We start from the raw sequence: 27,412 nt of genomic DNA, 5'->3' as shown, positions 1-27,412 counted from the left end.
TTTTTTTCCCCCCACTTAAGACTACAGTTATAAATGTTAACATTATACATTAAACATTGCTTGTACAGACAATAACGATTTTATGATGGTGACAGTACAATAAAATACATTGTCAAGAGAAGAAAATAGAAGGCAGGTTGATTGGAGACTCTAAATTGCCCGTAGGTGTGAATGGGAGTGCAAATGGTTGTTTGTTTCCATGTGCACTGTGATTGGCTGGCGACCGGTTCCGGGTGTACCCCGCCTCCCGCCCGAAAATCGCTGGGATAGGCTGCAGCAACCCGCCACCCTAGTGAGGAGAAGCGGTCAAGAAAATGGATGGATGGATGGAAAATAGAAGTTAATGCAGTGGAAATTGAAAATTACTCTGTTTTGAGGGGGCGGTCCTATCTCATGGAAATGAGACGTGGGTCACCCCATGCCCCTCTAGTGCAGGAGACTGACTTGACTCAGGGCAGAGCTACTTGTGGAGCCCTATGTTTGAAAAAAATATGGCAATCGGTAAATGAGTCTGTATCATCATCTACAATGCATGTGATCACCGACCATTGAACGACTTAACACCTATATGCAGCGTGAGCCCTCTACGCAGGGCAGGGTGCCCTCTCAACTCGCGACGTTAGGCACGGAATGAGATAAAAGACAACATGATCCTGTCAACATGCACCATGTGACTCATATACCGTAATATCATTCCACTGAATGTAACATCACTCCACTCTATATATAACATCACTCCGCCCTATAAAAGGCCACAGATGCCTGCGTCTCCGGACTGGGGCATCCATCAGAACCGAGCAGGATTCTTTGCGGAACATGACATCATTCAGCTGTAAGCTGAATGATGTATACTTCATACTTCACTTTTACATGGCACATTATTGCCGGCCTGTAATGCACAGGGGAGGGTCTTCTTCTCAGAAAGCTATATACACTAAACTTTGCCCTGGAGGAGGAGGAGGAAGATGGATATATTATAATTGCTGACTTTCTGACTCTTAACTTTTAGATGGCGAAAAATTCTCTCTAGGCTAAACCGGGTGGACAGATTATTTTGGATGAATATGATCAAATGATAACGATGACAGATAGCACAAGGGGGCGGTGGGTCAACCTTCTTCTGGCCAACATGGTTGAAATTCAGGCGCAAGACTTCAGTGTTCCTATTTGTACTTTATTTTTTTTAACAGGACACCAGTAGCAGGACATTTTATATCAATAAAGCAACGTATTATGTGATTCACACTTTCAAAAGTGTTACTCAAACAGGATCCAGAGTGGACTCAAAGTTCAAAGTTTAAAGTCAACTTTCAATCAGTTGAATTCACACTTCCGAATTTGCTGTGCAACACTTTTATTTGTTTAAACTTTTATAAAATATTCGGGCATTGTTAATACACAAAATAGCAGTTCAGATGAGACAAAAATAACTACTGTACAATGCATTTGTATGCGTTAATGTGCATTCACAATAAATCAACATCACATTAAACAGCACAAAATGCAATATTCAGTTCTTGTTGAGGGGAATTCCCAAGAACATAAATTCCCCCCGCCCCTACACACAAAAAAAATAAAATAAAAAAAAATCTACATACATGAAAACGTTCAGGGGAAATGTATATTTTTAATTCTGCACATCAAAAGCGATTAAGGGGACAGAGACTTGATCACGAGAGTAATGTCTGAACAACACTGCCTTCTTGTGGTGACAGCCACACCACGCCATCATGTAGGTGTACAGGCCATACAACAAACAAAATTCCACTTTTGTTGAATATAAAATTAAAATAAAGCAGTAGTACAGCCAAAGGGCAGTTCTGGTGGTGGTACTAACTGTGTAGGGGGGGGAAAAAAATATGGGCCTCATTGCTTTTCGGATACATTTATACAGTACAAACAGAACCAAGAATTCTTTGTCACACACAACAACAAAAAAAGCCTCACGATTCACCTTGAAGGAAAATCAACATTCAAATAATGAAATTGCTATGTTAAAATGTTAATATTGTGAAGGAATATCTGTCTGAACGTTATGAGCTCCTGTTTCCATGCTAGTGTTGTATTGAGGCGGAGTAACGGACTTACAAGTTTGGACAACAACGATATTATTGTTGAGTAGTGCAACTAGTACCAAGAGGCTGTAAAAGGGATGATATTTGGGGTTCTGTATTGTATTTTTAGGAAAGCTGAAGTTGAGGATTCTGCCGAGTCCTTCGTGCTGACCGTGTGGATGTGTGTCATGTCGGTCGCGTTGTAGAAAGCGAGTTTGTGGGATGAGCAGTCCAGATAAATCCCGATCTTTCGTGGTATGTTTTGGAGAGTTAGTGGCGTTACACCTTCTGGACAACTGGTGGAAAGATTTCCAGCATCATATTTGATAATATGATCCCGTATCCCCACTTCCCAAAAGCCAGTTAGGCCAATTTGGCCGACTTCAATTTCCCAGTAGTGCTGCCCTGACGTGAATGTGTTCTCGCTGCTGGCAAATCCCCCATATAAAAGATTGCCATCTTGTCTGAAGGCAAAGCGTGGGCTTCTCTGATAGTCACCTCCGAAGTTCTTGAGTGAGTTTGGAAATTGCATTTGACTGTGGAAACTATGGAGCAGACTGCGTCCATCACTAGACACAGTGAGCCCGAGACCCTGTTCTTTGAGCACAAGCTGTTCTTCTCGAGGCTTTATCACCTGAAGCATCTCTTTCCAAACCAAAAACTTCAGGTGAGTCTCGTAAGGTCCCAAGTAAAGAGAGGCTTCCACCACTTTGTAATCGTTCACGCTCACTATCACGCCGTTATATTCAACCCAGTCCTTCAAAAACTTCTCAGGGTTGGAAATTTCCAGAAAAGAGGCCGCTCTACCCTGCATCGCTCTACTCTCGGACAGCGCTGCCGCCATAGTGTTCAGCATTTTGGTCATTCGCACCACATCATTGTTCTCTTGGAGTTTGACTTCATCCTTCACCTCCTTCTCTCTCTTTTCCAAAAACTGGTGCAGCTCTGTAAACTGCGCACTGATTTGGCTCAGCAGTTGACAAGACCTCTGTTTAGTTGCCTCTATCTTCTCCCTCTGAGCGTTTACCAAGCTCTCCAAATTTTTTATATCTACAGCAAAGTGGCACAGTCCTTCCTCCAACTTGTTCTTCAAAGACGCGGCTGCTTCTTTGATGGGTTTGAATGCGTGTCCTCCATGCCGCTCGCAATCTCGACATATGATGCAAATCAGCTGCTTGTCAGTCACACAATACAGTTTCAGCTTCTCGTCATGCTCCAGGCACATGTCAGCAACCTGCCAAAAGAAGACGCATCCATTATTAATAAAGATACAAGAAGTGGACGGCAGGTTAGCACATCTGCCTCACAGGTCTGGGGACCGGGGTTCAAATCCCGGCCCCGCCTGTGTGGAGTTTCGCATGTTCTCTCCGTGCCTGGGTGGGTTTTCTCCGGGCACTCCGGTTTCCTCCCAGATCCCCAAAACGTGCGTAGTTGGTTGATTGAAGACTCTGAATTGCCCGTAGGTGTGAATGTGGGTGCGAATGGTTGTTTGTTTCTAGGTGCCCTGCGATTGGCTGGCGACCGGTTCAGGGTGTACCCCGCAAACAAACGCACAAAAAAAAAAAAAAAAAGCACAAACTGGCTTCCTGCCTATTTAAAAAAAATTAAATAAAAACGTCACTTTACAAGAACAATGAAAATCAGTTGGGCAATTGTAGATAAAAATGTAATGCCGGTCGGTGTCAGGCCGAAATCTCTCCTGTCCAAATTTGGCCAATTTCATATTTTTACAAAAATCGATAATATTAGCCATGTGGGTCTCTTCTTTCATTATTTGTTTTTATTTATTTATTTTTTTTACAAATTATTGACCAATCTTAAGTGTTTAAAATGGCTTGCTGTCTTTGACAAGGCAATGTTAATGGCTCAACGAACATGAGGTTTTTTTGGTTTCCTGAAAGGTGGTTGTTCTGGAGATGTGAGGTTTCCGCCAGACACCAGAGATAAGGAAAAGATTAATAATAAAACAAGTGAAAGGGACACCTGGCACGCAGTGTAATGCGCATGCGTCAGAACGAAGTCACGATGATGTTTCGCGACCGCTCCCATGTGTTTTTATCGCGTCACAAGTAGTGGTGTGCGATACTGCGTAATTTTGCAATCCAGCCGATACCAAGTAAATACAGGGCCAGGATCGCCGATACTGATACCAATACCGATACCGATACTTTTGAATAATTACGGTAGATGCATGATGAAATTGCTAAATCTCAATTAATTTTTAGGACCTTCAAATGTTTTTGTGAGGTTTTCTTTTTTATTATTATTATTAAATGCTTGAAACCCAAGACAGAATTAGGACAAGGTTTATTGGTAAAGATAAAATACTTTATTTAAAAAAAAATTAAATGTGAGTGTGTGTGTTGACATACTTGAGTACAGTAGACGAGAGAATCGAGGACTTAAGATTTTTCTAAAATATGTACATTAATGTACAGTACAGTTCTACCATTTTCACAGCCAAAGGGTGTTTTTGTGGCTGAATATTAAAGGATGTTTATCTGACTTTCCAATCACATGCAAATAAGAGAGAATCAATAATAAGGAAACAATACACGCAAGACAACAAATGACTCGTTTTAATTAGCAACACCGATTGCTATACTAGATCATAACAGCACATTGACAAACAAAACGTTGCGTTTTATTTCCGGTTAACAAACGTCCAAATATGGACGCGACCGATTAACATCTTGACCTACTTTTCCAAGAATGAATGAAAAAAAATGATTGGCTCAAGCAGCTTCACGTCTCAACATCGTGCAATCCGATTGGCTAAAACTGCATACCAACGTCCATATTCAGCGAGATAGGAAGAAAACGCCCCACGTGACGCAGACGTTAACGTTAACTGCAGTTATAACATCGCTGATCGAGAACGCCCCACGTGACGCAGACGTTAACTGCAGTTATAACATCGCTGATAAGGGGCCCCCAAAAAGTTTATTATATTAACCCTGGCGTACTTTACCTCGGGTTTTCCTGTAAGCTGCTCTGTGCCGATCCCTTCTAGTTTGGCTTTTTCAGCGAGGCTGAGCAAGATGAAGTTGGTAGATAAACGTTTCACTTCCTCCCCGGAGGCGAGCGAGGCCCGACATTGCGGACACTGGTGATGTGCGTCCAAAAAGCCTTTCAGGCACGGTCTGCAGAAAGAGTGGCCGCAGGGAAGAGTCACTGGATCGGTAAAAATGTTCAGACAAATGGAACAAGTCAAGTCGTCTGTGAAAGAAGCAGAGGCCATCTTCGCTCGCTTGCTTGCTGACACACAACCAGGAAGTCATTTCCACTCCAAGCCCCTCCTTTTATTTATTAGGACTTAGCAAAAGCTCGCTTAAACGCGCAATATATTGTACAGTAAGTACTATTTGCATGTGCACTAGCCAAATGCGTATCAGGGGGTTTATTTGATTTCGGGCACTTTTGATTTTCGTTTTTCTCAAAAATAAAATGTCACAAAAACGATACATACCTTACCTTCATTGGCATCTTTCTGTGACTCAGAATCTGTTCACGTCCATATATATTGATTTAAGATGTATTTGTTATTATTGATCTGGTCTTTTTGTCAGCTACCCTCGAGAAATGTCATTACCGCCACAATGGCGTATTGATTAAAAATGGATTAATCTTGTGACGTTAATGACATCGCAAAGTTTTTAGCTAGCTGTGCTATGCTGGTAGAGTTAGCTTCATTTGTTTCTTTTAGCTAGCTCGTCCTGTCCAACATTTTCATATGATTATCAAGTTTTTACAGGAAAACCTTTCATCGTATTAACGCTACAAGTCGTTTGGTCATGACAGGCAATCAAAATATTATGTGACTTAAGGGTACAAATGAGGAAAAAACAGTACTCTTCCAGAATCGGATTTTGAATCAACTCGATTGATCTGAAAATGGACTGAATAGTATTATTGCCAAGCTGGAATGAAGAGTAAATGAAAGCAACGTAATGAGGAAATTAGGAGGGAAAAGGTCATATGTTGAGGCTGAAGTTTATTTTGAAGGGTTTTTATACGACCGCAATGTGAAGATGAAATGGCAACATTGCGAGAATAAGATTAGATCTTCACAAGATAAGTTGTGATGTGCCAAGAATAAACGGTTGCGGGAGGGGAAAGTATGAAAATAATATGTCTAGCGTAAATGCTTGTTCTGGTAACGTCTGATTTCTTTCCAGTGTCCTCGGTATCAGTGGTCCCCAACCAAAGGTCCGCGGACCGGTACCGGGCCGTGAGGCATTTGTTATTGGGCCGCAGAGAAAGAATGAGCAATTTATATGAATTCTGTTGGATTGCAATTAGTGTGTCAATGTGTTTTATTTGGAAAATGGACCCGATCTTCTCCGCGTCTCAATTGACACGTCAAGACTGCACAGAACGTTTCCGTTTCCGGTCCCGGCCGGGTCGAGATTCAAACCTACGGGCAATTTAGAGTCTGTCAATTAACCTAGCACGTGTGTTTTTGGGATGTGGGAGGAAAGTGCCCGGAGAAAACCCACGCAGGCGCGGGGAGAACACGCAAACTCCACACAGGCGAGGCCCGGGATTCGAACCCCGGTCCTCAGAACTGTGAGGCAGACGCTCTCAACAGTTAACTCAGGCACCAAGTCCGTATCAAAGGCCGAGTATGTCCATCCATCCAGTTGCCACTCAGAGGTGACACTTTAATAAATATGAAATGCATTAGCACTACTGGCTGTGGTGCATTATTATTATTATTATTATTATTATTATTGTTGTTGTTGTTGTTGTTGTTGTTGTTGCGAATTGATGTTGAAACATCGCGATCACAAGTGCTTCTGCGGCGGCAACGTGCGCGGACGGCCGACGTCACTGCGGTTGTGAGCGTGCTGCATGCACACTTGTCACATTTCTCTCAGGGAACGCAGACGGCGGCGAGGCGAGAAACGGCGGATACGGAGGAGGTTCTTCCCAAGGTGAGCTTCGTCCGCGGGAACACAACAATGAAGCAAACAAAGACGGCGCCCCGGGGCGGATGTGCTTCCAGCACGCGACCTGCGACATCGCTGCACAGAAGGCGTCTTTTTTTCTCTTTTTTTTTGGTTTGGTCGCTTGTTCATTCGCTCTGCCTCGCGAAAATATCATCATCCGCAATTCCTGTATTTAACATCAATTACTGTTCACGTGATTCGCTCCCGCCGCAAATATATTTGCTATAACGCAGTTGTTCTGTCACGTCGTTGACCGTCGATGCGGTACAATCGTTAATATGGTCTTTTTTTTTAAATTTCCCCCCAACGCAAAATATGTAAAATACGGTACCTTTGGCACAGCATGGCCGCTGACGTGAGGGCGGGGGGTTCCCGCCTTGCAGGGGTGGGTTGGGGGTGCACCAACCAGACCCAGACCCAGACCCGGCCAGATCATCATGTGTTGACTGCACATTTTATGAGAATCTTATGATGTGCATCTCACCTTAGAGCAAGCCATGTTGTTTTTATTCACCATTATCTGAATAATCCAGAGAGAGAGAGAGATGAATTGCGATCTTTATCATGCGTGCTGCAAGTGAAAACGGTCGAGAGTTAGAACATCCGAGCTCACTGATGTTTCATAAACCTTGCTTTGTCGTGAGGAACAAAAAAGGGTCTTCCTGCAACTGTTGCTACCAAGTTGGACATATTTGCAAAAGAGGGGATCATTTAAGGAGAAACAAGTCTCAGCATTTCCTCCCGGTTCGGGTGAACATAAATCAAACACAATTGTAGCCAGTTCAGCTTCAATCAATCATGTGATCGCAGCATACACACGAAGTCAGCTCGCCTGTGTCCCGGGTTTGGTCACGTGACGTTCCGCCTATAGCCGATTTATTAATTGACACATACCACGGCGATGCAACACATGTAGACAGACAATAGAACAAGACTCACATAGGACGACCAATTTTACTCCTGTATTGAAAAGAGTAGCAGAGCCTCCAATAGAGTATCCATATGTCGGAGTTATGCTGCAACCAGGTGGCACACCAGAATGAGCAGCACAATTGAAGCAGAGTGTGGCAAAAATTCTTATTAATTGTATTTAATTATACCATGACTGGATGTTTGACTAACATACGATATTATAGTGTGCTCTTTTTGTCATTAGAACAATTCTTTCAAATGTTTTTGTTGTTTTTTGGGAGATGACAGTTTCATTTGAAGGAGCTTGTGTGACCCAGTTCACAGAAGAAACAGATGAGGCCAAAGCAGGAGAAAAGACTGCACAGAGCGCAAGAGTGTCAACTGACACCAGCCCCTTTTACAATAATGCCTGTTGCTGTTCAATATAAACCACACAGACGCCGGATGGACCGGCAAAGGCATCTCACCTATATTCTGCCATCCATCCATTTTCTACCGCTTATCCGAGGTCGGGTCACGGGGGAAGTAGTCGTCCCCGGGGTCTCCTCCCGGTGGGACGTACCCGGAACGCTTCGCCAGGGAGGCGTCCGGGAGGCGTCCGAATCAGATGCCTCAGCCACCTCATCTGGCTCCCGTCGATGCGGAGGAGCGGCGGCTCTATATTTTTTACATTTTTTTAGCATATTTTGTCATAACACCATCAAAGATGCGTGATGCATTTTGGCTGGTGTATTTTAGCAAACACCTTTCCCTCCCAAAAATAAAGCAGTTGCCAAAATGTTTCCTTTTAGTTTAAAATGGCTTACTTTAGCGAGCATCCCTCGCTGCATCTTGGCCGTTGTCTGTTCTGCCCTTGTCTCAGTGCCACAAAATGCACAAATCCACGCTGGCTGCCAACATCCGCTTCGACTAAGCCAGCCAGTAATAGCGAGCCCGTCTAAATGAGGACAAATGAAGACGGTATAGGAAAAGGGTGGCGTCTGGAAGGTCTCACTGTCACTGTTAGGGTGCAACTTTTCATTTTACCTAACTCATATCATTGATTTCATTGACATAAGCATCTGAAAGTATAAAACAAATGTTTATCATTTCATGAGGGATAATGGTTGTGGACAAAGTTGTAGACAAAGTAGAATACTAACAGCTTTCAGTTTTTACTTAGATTAAAACAAAAACACACCATTCCTTGGCTCAGAGTAGCTGTTTGATGTCTTTGTGAGGTAAGGAAACAGGAAGAACGAGACCAAAGCCTTGATTTGACAAAGAGCAAAGAACACAAACCTATTGTAGATGGTGCTTTCCCCAAATGTATTTATATAGCACAGTTCAAACAAAAATAATAATAAATAAGGCACCAAAACAAGTCCAGAGTATCTGTATAAAAAGGTCAGGAATACAGCATTAATCGGGTTTAGGGGCGGGTTTAAAAAAATAGGTCGTGAGACATCAACAGAAAGATTAGCTGGTGACCCACACATCACTCATATGGAAGGTAAGTTGCGTTTGTATTGTTGCTCCGCAAGACCAGACGTAGCTTACGTTTCTTTAGCCATGCTAGAAATGGGAAGCAGCACTGGCTTGCATGACGCGCACTTGACTCGTGTTTCGATTTGATAGCTTGTCACGAGTTCCACACACACGGCGAAGCATGGGCCATTATCAGATTCTGATGGCATGATAACCTTGAGCAAAAATATCACAGCACCTACAGCTCTAAAATGTATTATTTTGAAATATTTGGGGAAATCAAAGCTCCCTTTCCCACTTAACACAATCTATTTTATTTTTAAACTAAATATAGAATATTTTCTACGTTAATAAATGTACCATGTTAAGTTAAAATCAATCAAATGAAAGTACATTCAGTATCCTACCTGAGAAACCTGCATCTCTCCAATATAAACAAGTACTTGAATTATTTCTGTGAAAAACACTTCAGAATTACATTGAAATATATCCAATTTGTGTTAAATACGCATAAATATACATCGCAATAATCACAACAAAAATAGTTTTTTTTTCTTTAAACAAAAAAAAACCCCAAACACTTCAAAATGAAACGCAATAACTTGTTCCTGCGGTCACCGATGGTGTCGTGCTACACTTGCCTGACTTTGCTGCGGGCATCGTGGGTTCAGTTCCCACTCAGGTTGTCTGTGTCTATGTGTGCCCTGCGACTGACTGACTGGCGACCGGTTTAGGGTGTCGTCCGGCTGGGCTGGGCTCCGGCGCCCCGTAAACCTAACCAGGATAAGCGGTGTTGAAAATGGATGGATGGATGGCTGGAAGTTGTTCCTGCAGTGGGAAAGCCCACTCACTAACCGTAACCCTTCCTAATCCGCCTTAAGTCCCAACCCTAGACCTAAGCCTAACCACAACAAACGTCTTTGTTTTTATTGCGTACAAATGTCATGTTTGGGACGGTCATATCCTCAGATCTATGTAGCTTGCCCTTCCTGTGACGCAGGAGCCAATCATGTCGCAGTGGCGCCTGTCCTGCCTGGAAACTATGTGGCAATCCTAATAACGCATCTTGGTCCCTGGTCAGGCTTTTGAATGAAATCAAATCTTGTGCTGAATAAAATAAAACACAATTAATCAATACTATACAAACATGCCATGAAGAAATAAATGCTGCAGAGCAATTTAGGCAATGGGGTGCACGTGTGCGTGTTTCGAAGTGCGGCCCTCTGACAAAACCCCTGGCCCTAACCTGCCCTCTCAGTAAAGTTGGTCTAAAACCGCCACTGTTCCTTTGCAAACTCCACATTGGGTATCCGGTCTAATTCGAACACATTTAGGTAACACAGGTTTTGGAGCCCGCATCTATTCATGTCGAAGAAAACGAAACACATTAAGTCAGGGAAGTCACCATTTCTGCATTCACACAACGCTGTCATATCCAAATTAACATTTCTACATGGCTTAAACAACGGGGGATTTATAGAATGATGCAATACAATAACACTCTGGTTATACTTTCGAAGAAACAGTTTCATAACTGTCCATAAATTTCTGTTAGACTGCTGTCGAATAATGTACAATTTTGCCTTCCTTTTATACAGTGGGAGGTGTACTGTTATATTTTGTGTGACCTTTTCCATGATTGTCTCACATTTCTCCATAGTGAGCCAATACTGTAGTTGGAATAATTTCAGAGGTAATCTTAAGAATCTGTATTGTGGGAGAAATGCCTTAATGGGACGAAGGATGGAGCAACTGGATGGATTGATAAAGCAATATGCTGACTTCTGCTGGCTGTAACTTTACCGTAACACGTATGCTTTTTTGAGACTCAGTGGCAGATCGTATGTACATCCTCGTGAGAGCCTGAACGAGGCCGCCGACGACGAGGATGACTCGAGATGTGGCTGAGGATGGCGCAATCATAAATGAAAATACTGGACACAAGTATTTGGCAAATTTTCTACAATCTTTGGCTCCTCAAATTGTGGGGTTGCAACAGCGCATTTGAAAAAAGAATGCGAAATCCGATGTGATGCGACGTCCTGCAGTGTGAACGGCGCCTCACTGAATTTGCTGCTTCCTTGATTTTCCTTGGTTCCTCAGAAGTCTTTCTTTACCGCAGACTAGGAAAGATTTCCCAAGGATCCAAAGCAAATACTTTCCTGCTGTGAAGATAAAATACTGGCTATGCAGTACAGAGACTTGCTCTGATCTCATTTTGAAAACAAATGGAAAGGCGAATATGGGAAAAAGAATTATTACAAAAAGGCAAACCGTGAGAATGTTTGTACTCTTGCCATATTTTAAATTGAGAAGCGGTAAGGAATCGAGTGACAGACAAATACAAATATGACCGGGCATTTCTGGCCGGTGGGGGCACATCGAGGTGTTTTGGAGTCTTAACTGACCGAGGGTGAGAAAGGCTGACTGCGCTACAAGTACCAATCAATCACGGGGAAATTTTGAATAAGCTTTAAAAGCATTATAAAATGGTTTGAATCCTCATCGTTATATCAGTGACGATGATAATAATGATATTCCCATATAATAGGCTTTTCAAGGACAGTGGAGTATACTTGCAGGATAAATATATAGATGTAATTGTGAGGATGAAGTGGTAATTACAATTTAACATTATTGCAGTTGGTAGTGGATTTTTTCTTTTCTTTTCCATTCATGGGCCAATCTTGCTAGCTTTTAACACAGCTAGCAAGATTTGAATTCGCCTCATTTCAGTCCCCGCAGCATGACCCTGCCAAATTTGATGGCTTGAAAAAAAAAATCAACAGATTTATAAAATGATGCTTCCACATCACAAGTCGTTCTTTCCGCTCTCAGACTCCGTTAGCTTGACGCTGAATGCGCTGCAACCACACGCCGCTCAACTGTCAATCAAATACCGCCGCAGGTCCTGCAAAAAGGGATGCGACTTAATGCCATGTTTCTTATGCCTGCACATAACTACATGTTTGAGCTGTGATAATATATCTGCTCAAACCTCCAGCGGCTTGACTACATCCCACTGGGTCGTCGCGGGTTAATCCAAGCTGCAACAGGACGCTGTAAAGCGGCCACACCAGCGCGACGCCCCGGCCCATGCGCTGGCTGTCAACGTCCCAAAGTGAGCTGGGATAGCCTCCAGCTTACCGGGACCCTAGTGAAAATATGCAGTACGGAAAATGGACACATATAGTCCAGGGGTGTCAAACTCATTTTTGTTGCGGGCCACATCGAAGTTAAGGTCTCCATTGGAGGGCCATTATGACTGTGAATCCATACAAATGTATCATCGCCTCATACTATTACAACCCCAATTCCAATAAAGTTGGGATGTTTGGTTAAACATAAATAAAAACAGAATACAATGATTTGCAAATCATGTTCAACCTATATTTCATTGAATACACGACAAAGACAAGATATTTAATGCTCAAACTGATAAACCTTAAATTGTATGGCTGCAACACGTTCCAAAAAAGCTGGGACAGGATCATGTTTACCACGGTGTTACATCACCTTTTCTTTGAACAACATTCAATAAACGTTTGGGAACTGAGGACACTAATTGTTGAAGCTTTGTAGGTGGAATCCTTTCCCATTCTTGCTTAATGTACAGCTTCACCTGTTCAAGAGTCGGGGGTCTCCGTTGTCGTATTTTACGCTTCAATATGATGCGCCACACATTGTCAATGGGAGACAGGTCTGGACTGCAGGCAGGCCAGTCTAGTACCCGCACTCTTTTACGACGAAGCCACGCTGTTGTCACCCGTGCAGAATGTGGTATGGCATTGTCTTGCGGAAATAAGCAAGGGCGTCCATGAAAAAGACGTTGCTTGGATGGCAGCGTATGTTTCTCCAAAAACTGTATGTGCCTTTCAGCATTAATGGTGCCTTCACAGATGTGTAAGTTACCCATGCCATTGGCACTAACACAGCCCCATACCATCACAAATGCTGGCTTTTGAACTTTGCGTCCATAACAGTCCAGATGGTTCTTTTCCTCTTTGGCCCGGAGGACACGACATTCACAATTTCCCAAAACAATTTGAAATGTGGACTCAGAACACTTTTCCACTTTGCATCAGTCCATCTTAGATGAGCTCGGGCCCAGAGAAGCCGGCGGCGTTTCTGGGTGTTGTTGATAAATGGCTTTTGCTTTGCATAGTAGAGTTTCAAGTTGCACTTACGGATGTTGCACCGAACTGTATTTACTGACATTGGTTTTCTGAAGTGTTCCTGACCCCATGTGGTGATATCCTTTACACATCGATGTCGGTTTTTGATGCAGTGCCGCCTGAGGGATCGAAGGTCACGCGCGTTCAATGTTGGTTTTCGGCCTTGCCGCTCACATGCAGTGATTTCTCCAGATTCTCGGAACCTTTTGATGATATTATGGACCGGAGATGATGAGATCCCTAAATTCCTTGGAATTGTACATTGGGGAACATTGTCCTTAAACCGTTCGACTATTTTCTGCCGCACTTGTTCACAAAGAGGTGAACCTCGCCCCATCTTTGCTTGTGAATGACTGAGCAATTCAGGCAAGCTCCTTTTCTCCCCAATCGTGGCACCCACCTGTTCCCAATGAGCCTGTTCACCTGTGGGATGTTCCAAACAGGTGTTTGATGAGCATTCTTCAACTTTCTCAGTCTTTTGTGCCACCTGTCCCAGCTTTTTTGGAGCGTGTTGCAGCCATAAAATTCTTAAGGTAATGATTATTTGCTCAAAACAATCAAGTTTATCAGTTTGAACGTTAAATATGTTGTCTTTGTAGTGTATTCAATGAAATATAGGTTGAACATGATTTGCAAATCATTGTATTGTGTTTTTATTTAACACGTTTTTTTAACACAGCGTCCCAACTTCATTGGAATTGGGGTTGTACAGATTCACAACACATTGATGGATAGCTACTTTTGCGATCAAAAGCGTTGTTCCTTCAAATATTCATTCAATTTATTTTAAAAGGGGCATTGGTAACAGAAAATGCTTGCGTTAGTACAATGTTAATAAAAGCGAAGGCAGTTTGCAATTTAGGTATTTTAGTAAGAAACAGCAAAACACCTTATTTGCTTTAGCGGGCCACATCAAATGTTGTGGCGGGCTGGATCTGGCCCCCAGGCATTGAGTTTGACACCTGTGATGTGGTCGCAGTTGACCTTCTGAGCAGTAACAGTGGTGAAGTACTATCTTGCAAGTGGATTATGTAGGACCAGAGCTTGCGCAACCCTCCCCCTGTGCGTGTTGCCTCAGCACTCCACTATAAGAGGCTTTCTGAGACGGGCTTAGAACTTAGTTCACTTTCGTTTCCACTCTTTCATCACCATATCTTGCGCCAGACCTGTTAAGATTGTTACATGTTGGAATGGAGGTAGGGGGCTTCAGCTCGCAGTCTTTTCTTTTTTTATTTGTATATTTGATTACTTTTGTGTTTATGAAGACTCAAAACATTGATTTTATATTTTTCAACTCTGTTTATGACGACACTCAAAACATTGTGCCATGCAACCCGTAGTTGTTAACACCTTCGCAGGGTGTATAATTTGCACGTTTTATTCGGTTCATATTGAGCTCTCGTCACTGGCGGCGTAGTGATCCACTGGCTTGGCCACGCGCTGAGTTCACACTGTGATGGGGTGAAAGTGTTTGGGAATGGTTGTCTGTCTCTGCAGTAAACGTGCCCTATGATTGACTCACGGGTGTAGTCAGCCTTTCGCCCAGTCAGCTGGGATAGGCACCAGCTCCCCGCAACCCTAAAAACGGAATAAGCGGTAGCGGACGCATATACCAGATTACAACAAACATTGCACATATAAACGTACTAGGAGCAAACCCAAAGACGTGTCCAGAGCACCAACAAAATGTTTAACATGGTCAACAAGTCAAGAGGTGTTTTTTATTCATGTGTGGTGTCAAAGCAAAAGTTCCCCTAGAAATGATTGACTCATGGAAATATTTACAAGTAGTCATGTTTTCATTGATTTTTTTCTTAGAAACGTACAAGAGCTGTGCACGTTCATTAACACACCCGTGGTTATGTTCTACTGTATTTCATTATAAGAGTGTTCCCCTTTTGCGTTGCACGTTTTTCACTGCTAGTACATGGCAACCCCAAAACAAAACAGAAATAAAAATAAAAAAATAAAAATTTGAATGCTTAATGTTTTCTGTTTCTAAATGAGTATTCAGGCTCGGTAAAGTCCCTTTTGTCAGCTTGATGGCATTCTACTGAGAAGAAACATTTTCAAAGATCTGTCTGTACTTTCTTGTAATTATGATGTTTTTTTATGACTAATGACTCATACGTGTTGGAAATGCCCTTTATAACTCTCTTGATGTGTTTTATACTGTATAAATGTATTTAACTTTCTGTGTCCTCTTCATAGATTATCGTTAGTTTCAACGGTTATACAGTATTTAGTTCAAAGTGAAAATGGAAGATGTTTTTGAAACATTTTAACTCATTATTGTATTATACGTTTTTCATTATTGTTACCTTTCTGAGCTGTGGAAAGAAAGCAACTTTAAGATGACTGGGATGCGCTGCCTTTTAGGTCCCTTTCCCACACACTGTACTAATAGCAAGTTCTGTGAGGTACTATTTCTAATAATTGGCCATGCGGGTTTTCAAGCATCGAGAGGTGTCGCGCATCAACATTTGAGGGTCGCTGCAAAGTTAAACATACACGAAGTAGAACATTGACACCCCGTAAACGTCAAGTCTCATAGTTCAAGTGGAAAACTGGTCATTGTATCACAGAATATGTGCCTTGACCTCTAAAATGGACAGGAAAATGGAAGAATAGACAGTTATGGTTTATATTTAAAATCATCTTTTGTCTCCTCTCTATAGGATGCCATGAGTAAACCATTCTCGTTGCCTTATAAAGCACCAGAAAAGCCTTAAGAAGCACTCAGCAGCAGTGTGGATGCATGAAATGCAGTACACAAGAAGCAAGTATTTTTAATTTCGGAGAGCAGCTGGATTAAGAGCCCGAAACATATACGCGTCCTGCTTTTTGTCCCGGCTGCAGTTGTTTCACAAGTACTGAGTCATCTACAAGTAGTTTTCCCATTCTTGCAGCCATCTGCAACACAAGACCGTCAATGCTCAATGCTGATTCCTCCTTTCGCTCCAAGCAGGAGCTCCTTGACCTTCCCGGCCTCCCTCTGAGCAGTGGTCCCTCTCTGGATACCCCCAGCCCTGTGGACCCTCACATAGACAGCCTCGTAGACACAGGACCCCGACGCACTGATGACCCCGATCGACCATGCATGTTCACCGGAGCCTCCATCTTTCCAGGACAGATTTATGCGGCGCAAACGACCCCGTGCGCAGAGTCACAGATTAAATTAAATCGAACCCCCACAGACTCGGATCAGCTTTGCGGCTGGGGGGCTCTGACGCCCAAAGCGTTCCAAGTCTTCAACACTCCCCGTTGGGTTTTGTTTTTCCTGTGCGTGGCCTCTTTCCTCCAGGGGATGATCATCAATGGCTTCATCAACACAGTGGTGACGACCATCGAGCGGCGTTTCGACCTGCGGAGCTACGAAGCGGGCCTCATCGCCAGCTCCTACGACATAGCGGCATGCGTTTGCCTGGCCTTCGTCAGCTACTTTGGCGGGACGGGCCACAAGCCTCGCTGGCTCGGTTGGGGGGTGCTTCTCATGGCGCTGGGTTCTCTCGTCTTCGCCTTGCCACACTTCACCACGCCACCTTACCAGGTCAGTCTCTCCAAGCAAACGGGATTGTGCTCTGCCAACCGGACTAGCCCTTGCCAGGACCGAGAGGGTGGGGGATTGTCCAGCTATCGGTTTGTGTTCATGCTGGGTCAATTTCTCCACGGTGTGGGGGCTACACCCCTTTACACGCTCGGAGTCACGTATCTGGACGAGAACGTCAAATCGAGCTACGGGCCCGTTTACACCGGTGAGTCACGCTTTGGATTCAAAGTATTTACAGTGCAATGGGGATGGGATTTGCAGGCAATTACTAAAATAACGCAGGTCTGTGACATACAAGTACATCTCAATAAATTGTAATCGTGTCAAAAGCTTAACGTAGTCGGGTCGTTCGAGTCAGAAAGCGAAACTCGTATTGTAGCGATGCAATACACGGCTCATAGTGAAATATTTGACCTATGTATAATTTTGATGATTATAGCTTACAGCAAACGAAAACTCCACATTCAAAAAAAATCTTAAAAAAGAATATTGCGGAGCAAACAAGTAACAATAAAAATGATTTTTCATGTAGAAATTCGGCAGGAATTTGCCCTCTGAAAAGTATTTTCCCAAGTGTTTAATGAATCTGTTTTGGAATTTGTTTGCCTGTATTTGGATTTGTAAATTATTTTTTGGACAAATGAGAGCGGCACGGTGTACGACTGGTGAGAGCGTCTGCCTCACAGTTCTGAGGACCGGGGTTGAAATCCCGGCCCCGCCTGTGTGGAGTTTGCATGTTCTCCCCGTGCCTGCGTGGCTTTTTCTCCAGGCCGGGTACTCCGGTTTCCTCCCACATCCCCAAAACATTCATTGAAGACTTCAAATTGCCCGTAGGTGTGAATGTGAGTGCGAATGGCTGTTTGTTTGTATGTGCCCTGCGATTGGCCGGCGACCGGTTCAGGGTGTACCCCGCCTATCGCCCGAAGATAGCTGGGTTAGGCTCCAGCACGCCCGCCGCCCGCGTGAGGTGAAGCGGCTCAGAAAATGGATGGATGATAAATGAGAAGAAAACTAGGATGATGAAAAAGTCAGACTGATGACCTCGTTTAGCCTTTACACTGAGCAGTTCTACATTCATTGTCTCAACATGAGTAAAAAAAAACAACAACACCATAAAGAACTAAATAATTTCGTCTGTTTTACGTCAAACGTTACCATATTCAAATTGCAACTGCGTGATGCCGATGCCAGAACCGTATAACGTGAGCTCCTTGATGAAACCTGATCTATATTCTTAAAAAGAAGCCCTTGTAACAAACCAAAAAAAGTCAATTTTTTGGTTTTTTTTTTTTTCAATCTTAAATGGGAAGTTTTTGTCAGGAAGTGACACCCACGCATTGACTTTCTGCCCCCAGGGATCTTTTATACCGCAGCCATTGTGGGTCCAGCAGCAGGTTATCTGCTCGGGGGCTACTTCCTCAACATTTACACTGAGATCCACCTCACGTGAGTCTGCTTGTGTGTGTCTGTATTGGGAGAATTCCTTCTGCAACAATTATCCAACAACATCGTATTTGTCTGTAAAGTAAGAGACAGGAAAACTCGAAATATCTTGATATTCAGAAAGTGATTGACATGGGAGTTTGTGATTCTCTCACCCGACGTCCTCGCACGCATACACATGGCTGGATGCGTAGTATTAAAGATGAGCATGATAAATCCATCCACTTTCTCTCGCCACTCAGCTGCAGCTCATCGAGTAGGCCTCACATTTCTGACGTTCTCTGCTCGTGTGTGCTAAAAATGCAAAAGCCTCCTTCATTTCTACAGCAATGCTGACTGTAATTTGCGCGGGTACGTGCGGTGACAGGACAGAGATGACTCCAGAGAACGCTCTGTGGGTCGGTGCTTGGTGGATTGGCTTCCTCGTCGGAGGAGCAGCAGCTCTGTTGGTGGCATTTCCCATCCTGGCCTACCCAAGACAGCTGCCAGGTAACGCATTTCACAAATGGATACAAGTACGCATATTATAGTATACACGCATATAGCAAACACTTACCTCATTATCTGGTTTGCCTTTTCAAAATACTGTTTAAAAAATGTGATTTTTTATTTATTTTTTCTCCCTAATCTTACGTGACGACATCATGGAATACGGTTCTGTCTTTCCTTGGCCAAATCTCACCTTGTGCTGCAGGTTCTCAGGAGCACAAGGCCATGCGGGTGTCCGAGACCCACCAGCTAAAAGATGGCAGCCACTCCACAGCTGCGGACCCTCAGTTTGGCAAATCAGTCAAAGACATGCCAAGGTAAGAGCGCCTCCACTCTGCAGCTTTTGGAATTGTTCATATCGACATCTAAACACATTTCTCAAAACGTTTTGGCTCTGTTTCGCATGAGGATTATGTAAAAACTACACTCACAATTGGGGGTCACAGCGCCCCCTGTTGCTTCGACATGCGTTTGACAGCCTGCCGATTACACTCATGTAAAATGCCATTGGGTGTGGTGCAGGATTTTTTTCTTTTCTTTTTTTAAACGTTCAAGCAGAGTCAAGTTGTTTAATGGAAGTAGAATCACATCAGGATACCGCTTTAGAAGGAATTGCACATAATATTAATATCTGATGCGTCGAGAAAAGAAATCTTTGCACGAAAACATTTGCAGTTTTACAGAACGTTTCAGGTTTGAACATTATTTTCGATAATCCACAGTGATGAATCAAGGTAAATTACGCAACGTGACATGCTACATATAACATTTTAATGTATTGCCGTAGTAATTTAACTGTACCAAGAACGGCTCAGAGCTAGAACAATTAAAATGGAGTTGATTCACTTAGCATTGCTCACGAGCAATACAGGGCTTTTGTAAAAACGCTTCCATAGTTGTTCAATATTTTCCCGATTTTCCAGATCTGTACTGCTCCTCCTAAAGAATCCCACCTTCTTGTGTTTGTGCTTGGCTGGTGCTACAGAGGCCACCCTCATTGCTGGCATGTCGACATTTGGTCCAAAGTTCTTGGAGTCTCAGTTCAGTCTCAGTGCATCTGAAGCTGCCACATGGTTTGGTGAGTGACGAACAAATGGCTGTGTGAGGGTGTACTGCCTGTACTTGTGAAAATGTCAGCGAATGAAATCCATCCTTCTCTGGGTGCCCTGTGATGCCTTCTGGCTTGAGAGGTGGGGGGCCTCCCACCTGAGCCCACCCCCGGACGACCGTGGGGTACCCTGCGAGGCTCGGGGTCTGTTTTACGGTTTTGCCGCCGCTCTCGCGGCAAACGAGGGTGTGTGGTCGCAATTGGGTTGGGCTGCCACAAATGATTTTGATAATTATTTGTGCAATTAGTCGACTAATCGGATCAGATGTAAATCGCAGCTTGTCACACCGACAAGCAGCTACTCTGCTGCTTTTTAGCTGTAAATGTATAGTGCATTTTAAAAATGGAACCAAAAACTACATATTGGTTCCACTATATATACTGTGTACGACTAAAAAATACAAAAAAAAACCTATATATACTTGTCTATATATTCCACTCTTCTCAGGCATCAAGCATTTTTATTTATTTTTTTATGTAGAAGGGAGTGCACAAATCTGAGTACAATTGGGAAAAGAAGGGACTGTGCAAAAGAAACCTAAAATACTTTTTTTTCATATATTATTTATTTGTCCAGGTAAAGCAGTTGCGAACAACGCTCTTGAGTTTCCGAACAGTTTTCCGGACTGTTTGTCGGAGTACATTTCCGAACGCGCCCTGCGGCTAATGAAATTGTGAGCAGCTAATTAGCCAAACGGCTCACTGAGACGACTGTCCCTCTTGGACAGTAATCGCGCTTTCCGTTTCTGATGCGCGTGTATCACCGTTACTCACACGGTTAGCGCAGATACTAACGCAGCTCTTCCAGGAACATCACTGCAGACCCGGATTACCACTACTCGCATTTGTGTCAAAGGACAGAAGGCAGAGACAGCAGCCGTGAGCAGCGTGTATCTACAGTGGCAGTTTTGAGAGAAAAACAACACTTCCAAAAAATAAATGACGCCGATTATTAAATTGTCGACGATTTTGATCGTTGACGTAATCGTGACTGGACGACTAATCCGGCCAGCCGGACCATTTGTGTTCGATCAAAAAGTTGTCCCGGCACAAAACTGTGCATTGGGTTGACACGGCGCGTCTCTTTTGTTACAAGAGATGGATTAGTGCGTTTGGAGAAAATGACTAGGATCAAACATTGCGTGGCAGTATGCGCCCCCCGTGCTGACGCCGACTGTGTAGCAGGGCCAGGCGCGGGCAATCCGTTTCAGACTGACGGGGCTACAAACATGCTCCAAAGCTCCCCGGAATCTACGTTTCATCCGTAGAAAGCCTTGAATATGTCAAACGTGAGGGACCTCGTCACATACCGGCATCCACGACAGACTGCGGGCTGAACCGTGAGTCGCCTTTGGGTCTTCAGAACTCAGCCGCCCCTCCCCCCCGCAGCCTGTTTCAGATTCCGTGATAAACAGTGAGAAAACTCTGTAAGACTTGAATTCTGAGGGGGAAAAAATGGCCAAAACACCATGGCGCGCTACATTTCGGGGGACGTAGTGTACTGTCAGTGAAGACTAAGCATTCATTCTACGGATGATAACTTTTTATTCCCTGACGCATTTTTCTCAGGCTTGATGGTGGTTCCTGCAGGAGGGGGGGGCACCTTCCTGGGGGGCTATATCGTAAAGAAATTGAACCTCCGCTGCCGAGGCATCATTCGTTTCTGCATGTTCAGCGCCATCGTCAGTCTGCTCGGCATCTTCATCTTTCTCATCCACTGCCCCAATGTGCCCATGGCCGGCATTACCGCTCCGTACCAGTCTGTTGTCAAGAGCCCGGAGGACCAGTTCAAACAGCTTTATGACCAACCTAATCATCTGGGTCCAGGAAACAGGTAAACAGCTACTTGTCAATGTGTTGGAACTGTTGGTTTTCCATGGCAATTCATTTTGTGGTGTGTCGTGCATGTGAAAGCCAGTTGAAAAAAAAAAAAAGGAAAATACATCTGTATTTTCATGGACATGGATAACTGTTGCTCCCAGCTAACATTAGCTGTGCAAAGCTCCGGCGTATTCCCCTAAATTACCATACAGGTACATTCTTCTAGTTAATTCCCATAATTTCTCGTGAAAATCTCGATGGCACTATTTAAGCGAAATTCCGATATCAGTTTTTTTGCCGTCTTCCTCCCTGACCCTTGATAAATAAAACAGTAGCTTCAGATTCCACTAATAAATATGATCTACGCAGTCCAGGCCAGTCTTCACAAGACTTTTCAGAACTGAAAAGAGGTGAAAATGGTTTGTTTTCATGACAACATCATTTCGGAGCCTGAAAATGCAAAACACAGACGATGCATAGAAACACAGAAAATGTGTTTCAAAGAAGGCGTGTTTTTCTCAGACTATATATTGAAAACGGTTCTCTGGGGAAAAAACAGAGTTTGGGCAAAATAATCCCGGCCCAGTCACTATTAATAATAGTAGTAATTACAACCTCTGCTGTTAAAAAAAAAAAAAAAAGCCCAGAAACAAGTTTTTACCCGACATTCACACACAGACAAGAGAAATGGAAGCGCCAATTAACCTTCTCTTCCTGTTCCATCCTGGCTGCCTGGTGATTCCACCAGCAGCTCCTCTGTAACGGAGGGCTTGACGGTGGGCTGCAATGCGGGCTGCGGCTGTGTCCGGGAGCTGTACAACCCCGTTTGTGCTGCTAATAACGTCATGTATTACTCCCCCTGCCATGCTGGCTGCACCTCCATCAACCACACGGAGGACTCCACGGGCAAAAAGGTAACAAGTTTCATTCAATGCATCCAACTATTTTCAATCGCTTTATCGTGTTCAGGGTCGTAGTTGAGCTGGAGCCCTTCCCAGCTGACTTTGGGAAAAAGGTGGGAAACACCCTGGAGCAGTGATTCCCGACCACTGGGAAATGATCAAAGTTCACTTTAAGCGAGTATTTGCAGTTTAAATGTCATATATGTTTAAAGCGGCTCGAAGCAGGCCCAGAAAATGGCATGTCAATTTGACACAGCACAGAAAAGAGCAATGTTAACAAACCTATCAAATTTGAATGAATTAAAAAAAAAAAAAAAAAAAAGTATATCAAATCAGGTTGCAAAACTTGAATAATAAGGGCCACCTCTCAGCTCTCAGACACTGTGGGCGTGTCAAATGGATGCCCAAAAGGAATGGGCGTGATAGCTTATGCGATGGAAAAGGCCCAACTTCAAAATGGAATGGTTATTGTGGACTATAATGATTGTCGGTGACATAATGTCACAGCCGAACATTGCACTTGGTGACAGCGGGACGGTAGGAGGAAGCCCGGGTAGTTAGACAGTCGGCACTGCCCCGTTCACTCGTATCAAGTTACCCACGAAGCCGTGTCGTCTCTGGTGAAAGTATGCAAAACTCTCCGTCGTAAAATGGGCCGCTGCAGAGTCGACTGGTGGTGTTGATGTTCGGCTCGCCGACTGCGCGTGTCTTTAAAAAGTCAAATCCATCGGTTTTTAATTTCCTAGGAGCTTACAAAAACATCCCTGAACTGTAACTGTAAATTGAGGCCTCCGGCGAAGACGCGTTTTCGGGGGAGGGAACTCGCGCTGGAAAGTATACGCCCCTGTGTTTTAGCCCCGCCCACAAAGTCAGGTGGTTTAGCCCCGCCCACAAAGTCAGGAAAATTCAAATTCAAAAAATGATCACTCTCTGGCCCTATCGAATGCCTCTAGTTTAATTGTAATTATTATTTTCAACTGGGCACGGCGTGACGTGATTAGCCAATCAGAGACTGTATAGACAGGAGGCGTGACTGAATAGTCTGTCAATCTTATTCTCACACGCTTAGTCGTGGTGACGAGCCTCGTGGGGACACAGCAACATTACGCAGGAGGAGACTATTGGAATTTCTCGGCCAGATTATTTAACTCCGGTCAGCAACAAAAGTTAAAAGAAGGAGGTTAACAGCGCTCTACTTAAAATCAAGGGTAAACATATATAACGGCGGTGTTCTGTAGGCAGACCGATCGTAGGCTGCGTATTGCTCGGCTTGAAAAAACAACCAGCGCAGACGTATAAACTTAAGTGATATCACCGTTCTCACCAGGTTGACAGGTAAATTGATCACCCCTCTTATATTTTTAATTGGTTATAAATGCCAAAAAAGGCAACATCCAACCAGTAACGTTTCGTATTTGGCACATGCGTTAGTGAGCTGGGGGCGTTTTTTTGGGCAGAGACACGAGTGGGCGGCTGTGGAGAGTGAGTGAGCAGTTTGAAAAATGCACACTGTACCTTTAACTGGTTCAAAAATAATTGTTTACGCTATATATATATATATATATATTTTTTTTTTTCATCCCTAGCTATGCCAGCAACACATCGTGACAGGCAGAAGCAATAAATGCTCTTCCACTAAACGGCAGAAAATAAATATGCGTATATCCACGTTTTGTGACATTTTGGTTTGCCTTGTGCCTAGCCTCAATAACGGGTTGGAAATGACTGCTCTGGTGCGACCACAATCCCACCACGTCATTGATTAAAACTGACCCTGACCGGGATAAACAGTAGAGAAGACAGATGGCTGCATGGGGAGCAAAACGCTGTTCGGTGGCAAATCAATGCGGGGGGGAAGACGAGCAGATGGCCAGCGTGTCACATAGCGTCCTGTGGCGTGCGCGTAGGTGTACTCTGGATGCAGCTGCGTGCTGGTGGCAGCTAATGCCTCCTCGGACCACAATGGGCTCGCCGTGGCGGGAAAGTGTGCCAGCACGTGCCACCACATGCCGGCCTTCCTCTCGTTCGTCTTCGTCATCATCTTCTTCACCTTCCTCTGTAGCATCCCGGCGCTCACTGCCACACTCAGGTACAGTAAGGTGGTGAAATTCAGCATTTTTGCAAGGAATCTGTGTGTGTGTAATATTTATGTCTAGTATGGTACTGTTTTAGGTGTGTGCCAGACAGCCAGAGATCCTTTGGCCTCGGCATCCAGTGGATTGTGGTGCGCACATTTGGTAAGATTTATGCGTACTTTCGGGTTTACTTTCAAAGTAACTAGAGCATTTATTTATTTGTACTTTTTTTTGTATCTGGGCCTCCCGACAGTTCCCTCAGTATAATTTACTTTTAAGCCAAGGTCATACCGGCAAATAAGTAGCAGTAAATCCGCATTTGTTAAGTGACAATGGCATCAGAAGCCCAAACACATCACTCGACCGTAGCGTCGGTGCCGAACATAGCAGTAACACATGACAAGTGGTCCCCAGTTTTTGTCGATAAGGAATGTAGACGATCCAGCGTAACCATAGCAATGGCGGCTGCTATGTCCCTCAATACAAGCCGGTGTGCCAGCCCTAGGATTTTGAAGCTGCTGTTTTAAGGTTAGGTTATCACTTACTGTGATATTGCGTTCAACTCTGAATTGCAGCTCACTGATTTTGGGATGTTTTGGTCTATAATCTGTCAATTGCTGTTCCCTCACAGGCGGTATTCCTGGACCCATCGCATTTGGCTCCATGATTGACATTTCCTGCTTACTGTGGCAGGATCAGTGTGGAGAGCAGGGCTCCTGCTACTTCTATCAGAACTCAGCCATGAGCCGATACACGCTACTTTCTGGCGTCCTTTATAAGGTAAACGCTTCTACGGCAATGCTTTTAATTTTCTTAGATCAGCTATGCATCGTGTGAAACTCATCGGAACTGAACGACAACGCTCAAGAGGCTGTCTAAATTTCGTCGACCAATAGAATTGCATATTGTGACCGGCGCGCGTCTAACATAGTGCGATCGTGAAAGCGCAAATTTGTCTCGTCGTCTGATCCGGGCATTAGTTGACTTCAAACCTAACCCCTGGCTCGTATTGGTTCTCAGTTTTTGGGGGCAATCTTCTTCCTGCTGGCCAGCATCTTGTACCAGCCTCCTCCACAGTCGCCGCGAAGCAGCCATGAAAGCAGTGACCAAGAAACCTGCAATAAGAGCGACTTTCCCGCGAAAGACGTGGATGAAGACGGTGTCATCGTCAACCCGCATGCCAGATTTTGACAAGAGTCTTGGTTTAAGTGGCCGGTGCTTCTTGCATACCTTCAGCCTTCTCTCAGCCGTAGGGAGATTGTTTACCAGCCCTCAAGCCAAACTTCCTCTCAGTTCTTCCTCAATTTGACATTGATGCATCACCTTCATTTAAATGGGTGACCAACTAAGGAGAAATGAAGTCATTCTTTTTATTTGAGTATGTAAAGCATACAAGACACACGTTACGTAGCATCTACCTTGAGTGACGGAAAAGCATATCGATCCATTTGCTTCTTTTTTTGTATGCCTCAGTGCTTCCTTCGTTGCTCCCCACAAATAGCCATGCAGATGAATGTCTCCCAATACATCTTTTGTTGTCACTTCCATCCATATGATATGGAAGCGTTTGGAAGAGTGGATGATACAATCAAATCGGAAAAGCACATTTATACTTTTGATATCGATTTGAACACGTGGAGGCAAACTTGACAACCATTTGCTGGATTTTCTTTCAGTCATCAAGCACGACTGTTCTAGCGATTGCTCTCATTTCAGTTCATCATTTGGTTTGATTTGCCCTGTTCAGCAGATTGAAAAAGTAAAAGTCGCTCGTGAATTTCTCCTTGAAGCCCAACAAACTACAGTAGCTGCACCTTCAGAAAATATTTGGAGGATTCTAATGAAGCTCCCTGCTGTTTCTTCGGAGAGAACTGCAACGGAAATGTGACTACAAATGTGCCAAAACTTTTTCACTACTGTAATGTATGCAAATACTGTATAACACTTTTTGTAGCACATTGATTGTTTAATGTTGCTTTCATTCCTCTCCATCTATTGTTGACATAAAATATGGTCTTATTATGGATGACGTGACTACGCCTCGTGCCAGTGTTGTACTTTTCAGCCTTTTTTTAACTAAATGTTTTTTTTCAGGAATCTGACGCTGACTCTGAATATATTTTTATGTGCTGATTCAAAGATATAAAGTATTCATAAATAAAGCCTCAGATAAAATTGTGTGTTTTTGCATGTGTTGGGGGGATGGAAAGAGCTCTTTTTTTTCCCCCCTCAAAACACGATAAACACCAAATTTTAAAACTATTTCTTGCCATGCTATTGTGCAAAGGCTCAATTATCTTCTGTTGAACACGCCGACAGTGCCCCAATGAATTATTTCAACAAATTAAGAATGAATTACCAATGACCGTGCATGCACTGATGTGCATCACAAATTGGCTTTCAATGGTTGATTCGAGTGTACAGCAGGACCATCTGTATGTTGTCCCTGTGAAAGGAAGCTCTC

The 27,412-nt window shown here is 43.8% G+C and overlaps 2 protein-coding genes across 11 annotated transcripts; one reads left to right on the top strand and one right to left on the bottom strand.

Moving 5' to 3' along the window:
* Nucleotides 1-1,160: 1,160 nt before the first annotated feature.
* LOC133400063 (nuclear factor 7, brain-like) lies at nt 1,161-9,372 on the bottom strand. 3 transcript variants are annotated; one of them, XM_061672293.1, is made up of 6 exons: nt 9,099-9,372; nt 8,725-8,855; nt 8,386-8,575; nt 7,338-7,526; nt 5,026-5,197; nt 1,161-3,288 (listed from the first exon to the last, which is right to left on the bottom strand). In XM_061672293.1, exons 4-6 carry the CDS (start codon nt 7,349-7,351, stop codon nt 2,128-2,130), a joined length of 1,347 nt encoding a protein of 448 aa, XP_061528277.1. In that variant the 5' UTR covers nt 7,352-7,526; nt 8,386-8,575; nt 8,725-8,855; nt 9,099-9,372; the 3' UTR covers nt 1,161-2,127. The 3 variants fall into 3 exon arrangements, with proteins under 3 accessions (XP_061528277.1, XP_061528268.1, XP_061528259.1); XM_061672284.1 differs by lacking the exons at nt 7,338-7,526; nt 8,386-8,575; nt 8,725-8,855; nt 9,099-9,372 and adding an exon at nt 5,524-5,801; XM_061672275.1 differs by lacking the exons at nt 7,338-7,526; nt 8,386-8,575; nt 8,725-8,855; nt 9,099-9,372 and having other exon boundaries at nt 5,026-5,494.
* Nucleotides 6,918-27,304, top strand: slco4a1 (solute carrier organic anion transporter family, member 4A1). 8 transcript variants are annotated; one of them, XM_061672244.1, is made up of 13 exons: nt 14,695-14,756; nt 16,239-16,430; nt 16,529-17,315; nt 18,466-18,556; nt 18,921-19,042; nt 19,248-19,359; nt 19,966-20,120; nt 21,720-21,984; nt 22,720-22,885; nt 24,781-24,962; nt 25,046-25,110; nt 25,580-25,728; nt 25,969-27,303. In XM_061672244.1, exons 3-13 carry the CDS (start codon nt 16,661-16,663, stop codon nt 26,137-26,139), a joined length of 2,133 nt encoding a protein of 710 aa, XP_061528228.1. In that variant the 5' UTR covers nt 14,695-14,756; nt 16,239-16,430; nt 16,529-16,660; the 3' UTR covers nt 26,140-27,303. The 8 variants fall into 8 exon arrangements, with proteins under 8 accessions (XP_061528191.1, XP_061528200.1, XP_061528228.1 ...); XM_061672251.1 differs by having other exon boundaries at nt 16,526-17,315; XM_061672207.1 differs by lacking the exon at nt 14,695-14,756 and adding an exon at nt 6,918-6,991 and having other exon boundaries at nt 16,239-17,315; nt 25,969-27,304.
* The last annotated feature ends 108 nt before the right edge of the window (nt 27,305-27,412 follow it).

Source organism: Phycodurus eques, chromosome 1 (genome assembly GCF_024500275.1).
Source record: "Phycodurus eques isolate BA_2022a chromosome 1, UOR_Pequ_1.1, whole genome shotgun sequence".
Taxonomy (NCBI): Eukaryota; Metazoa; Chordata; class Actinopteri; order Syngnathiformes; family Syngnathidae; genus Phycodurus; species Phycodurus eques.
Note: the sequence above shows the minus strand (reverse complement) of the source record. Positions and strands in the feature narration are given on the sequence as shown.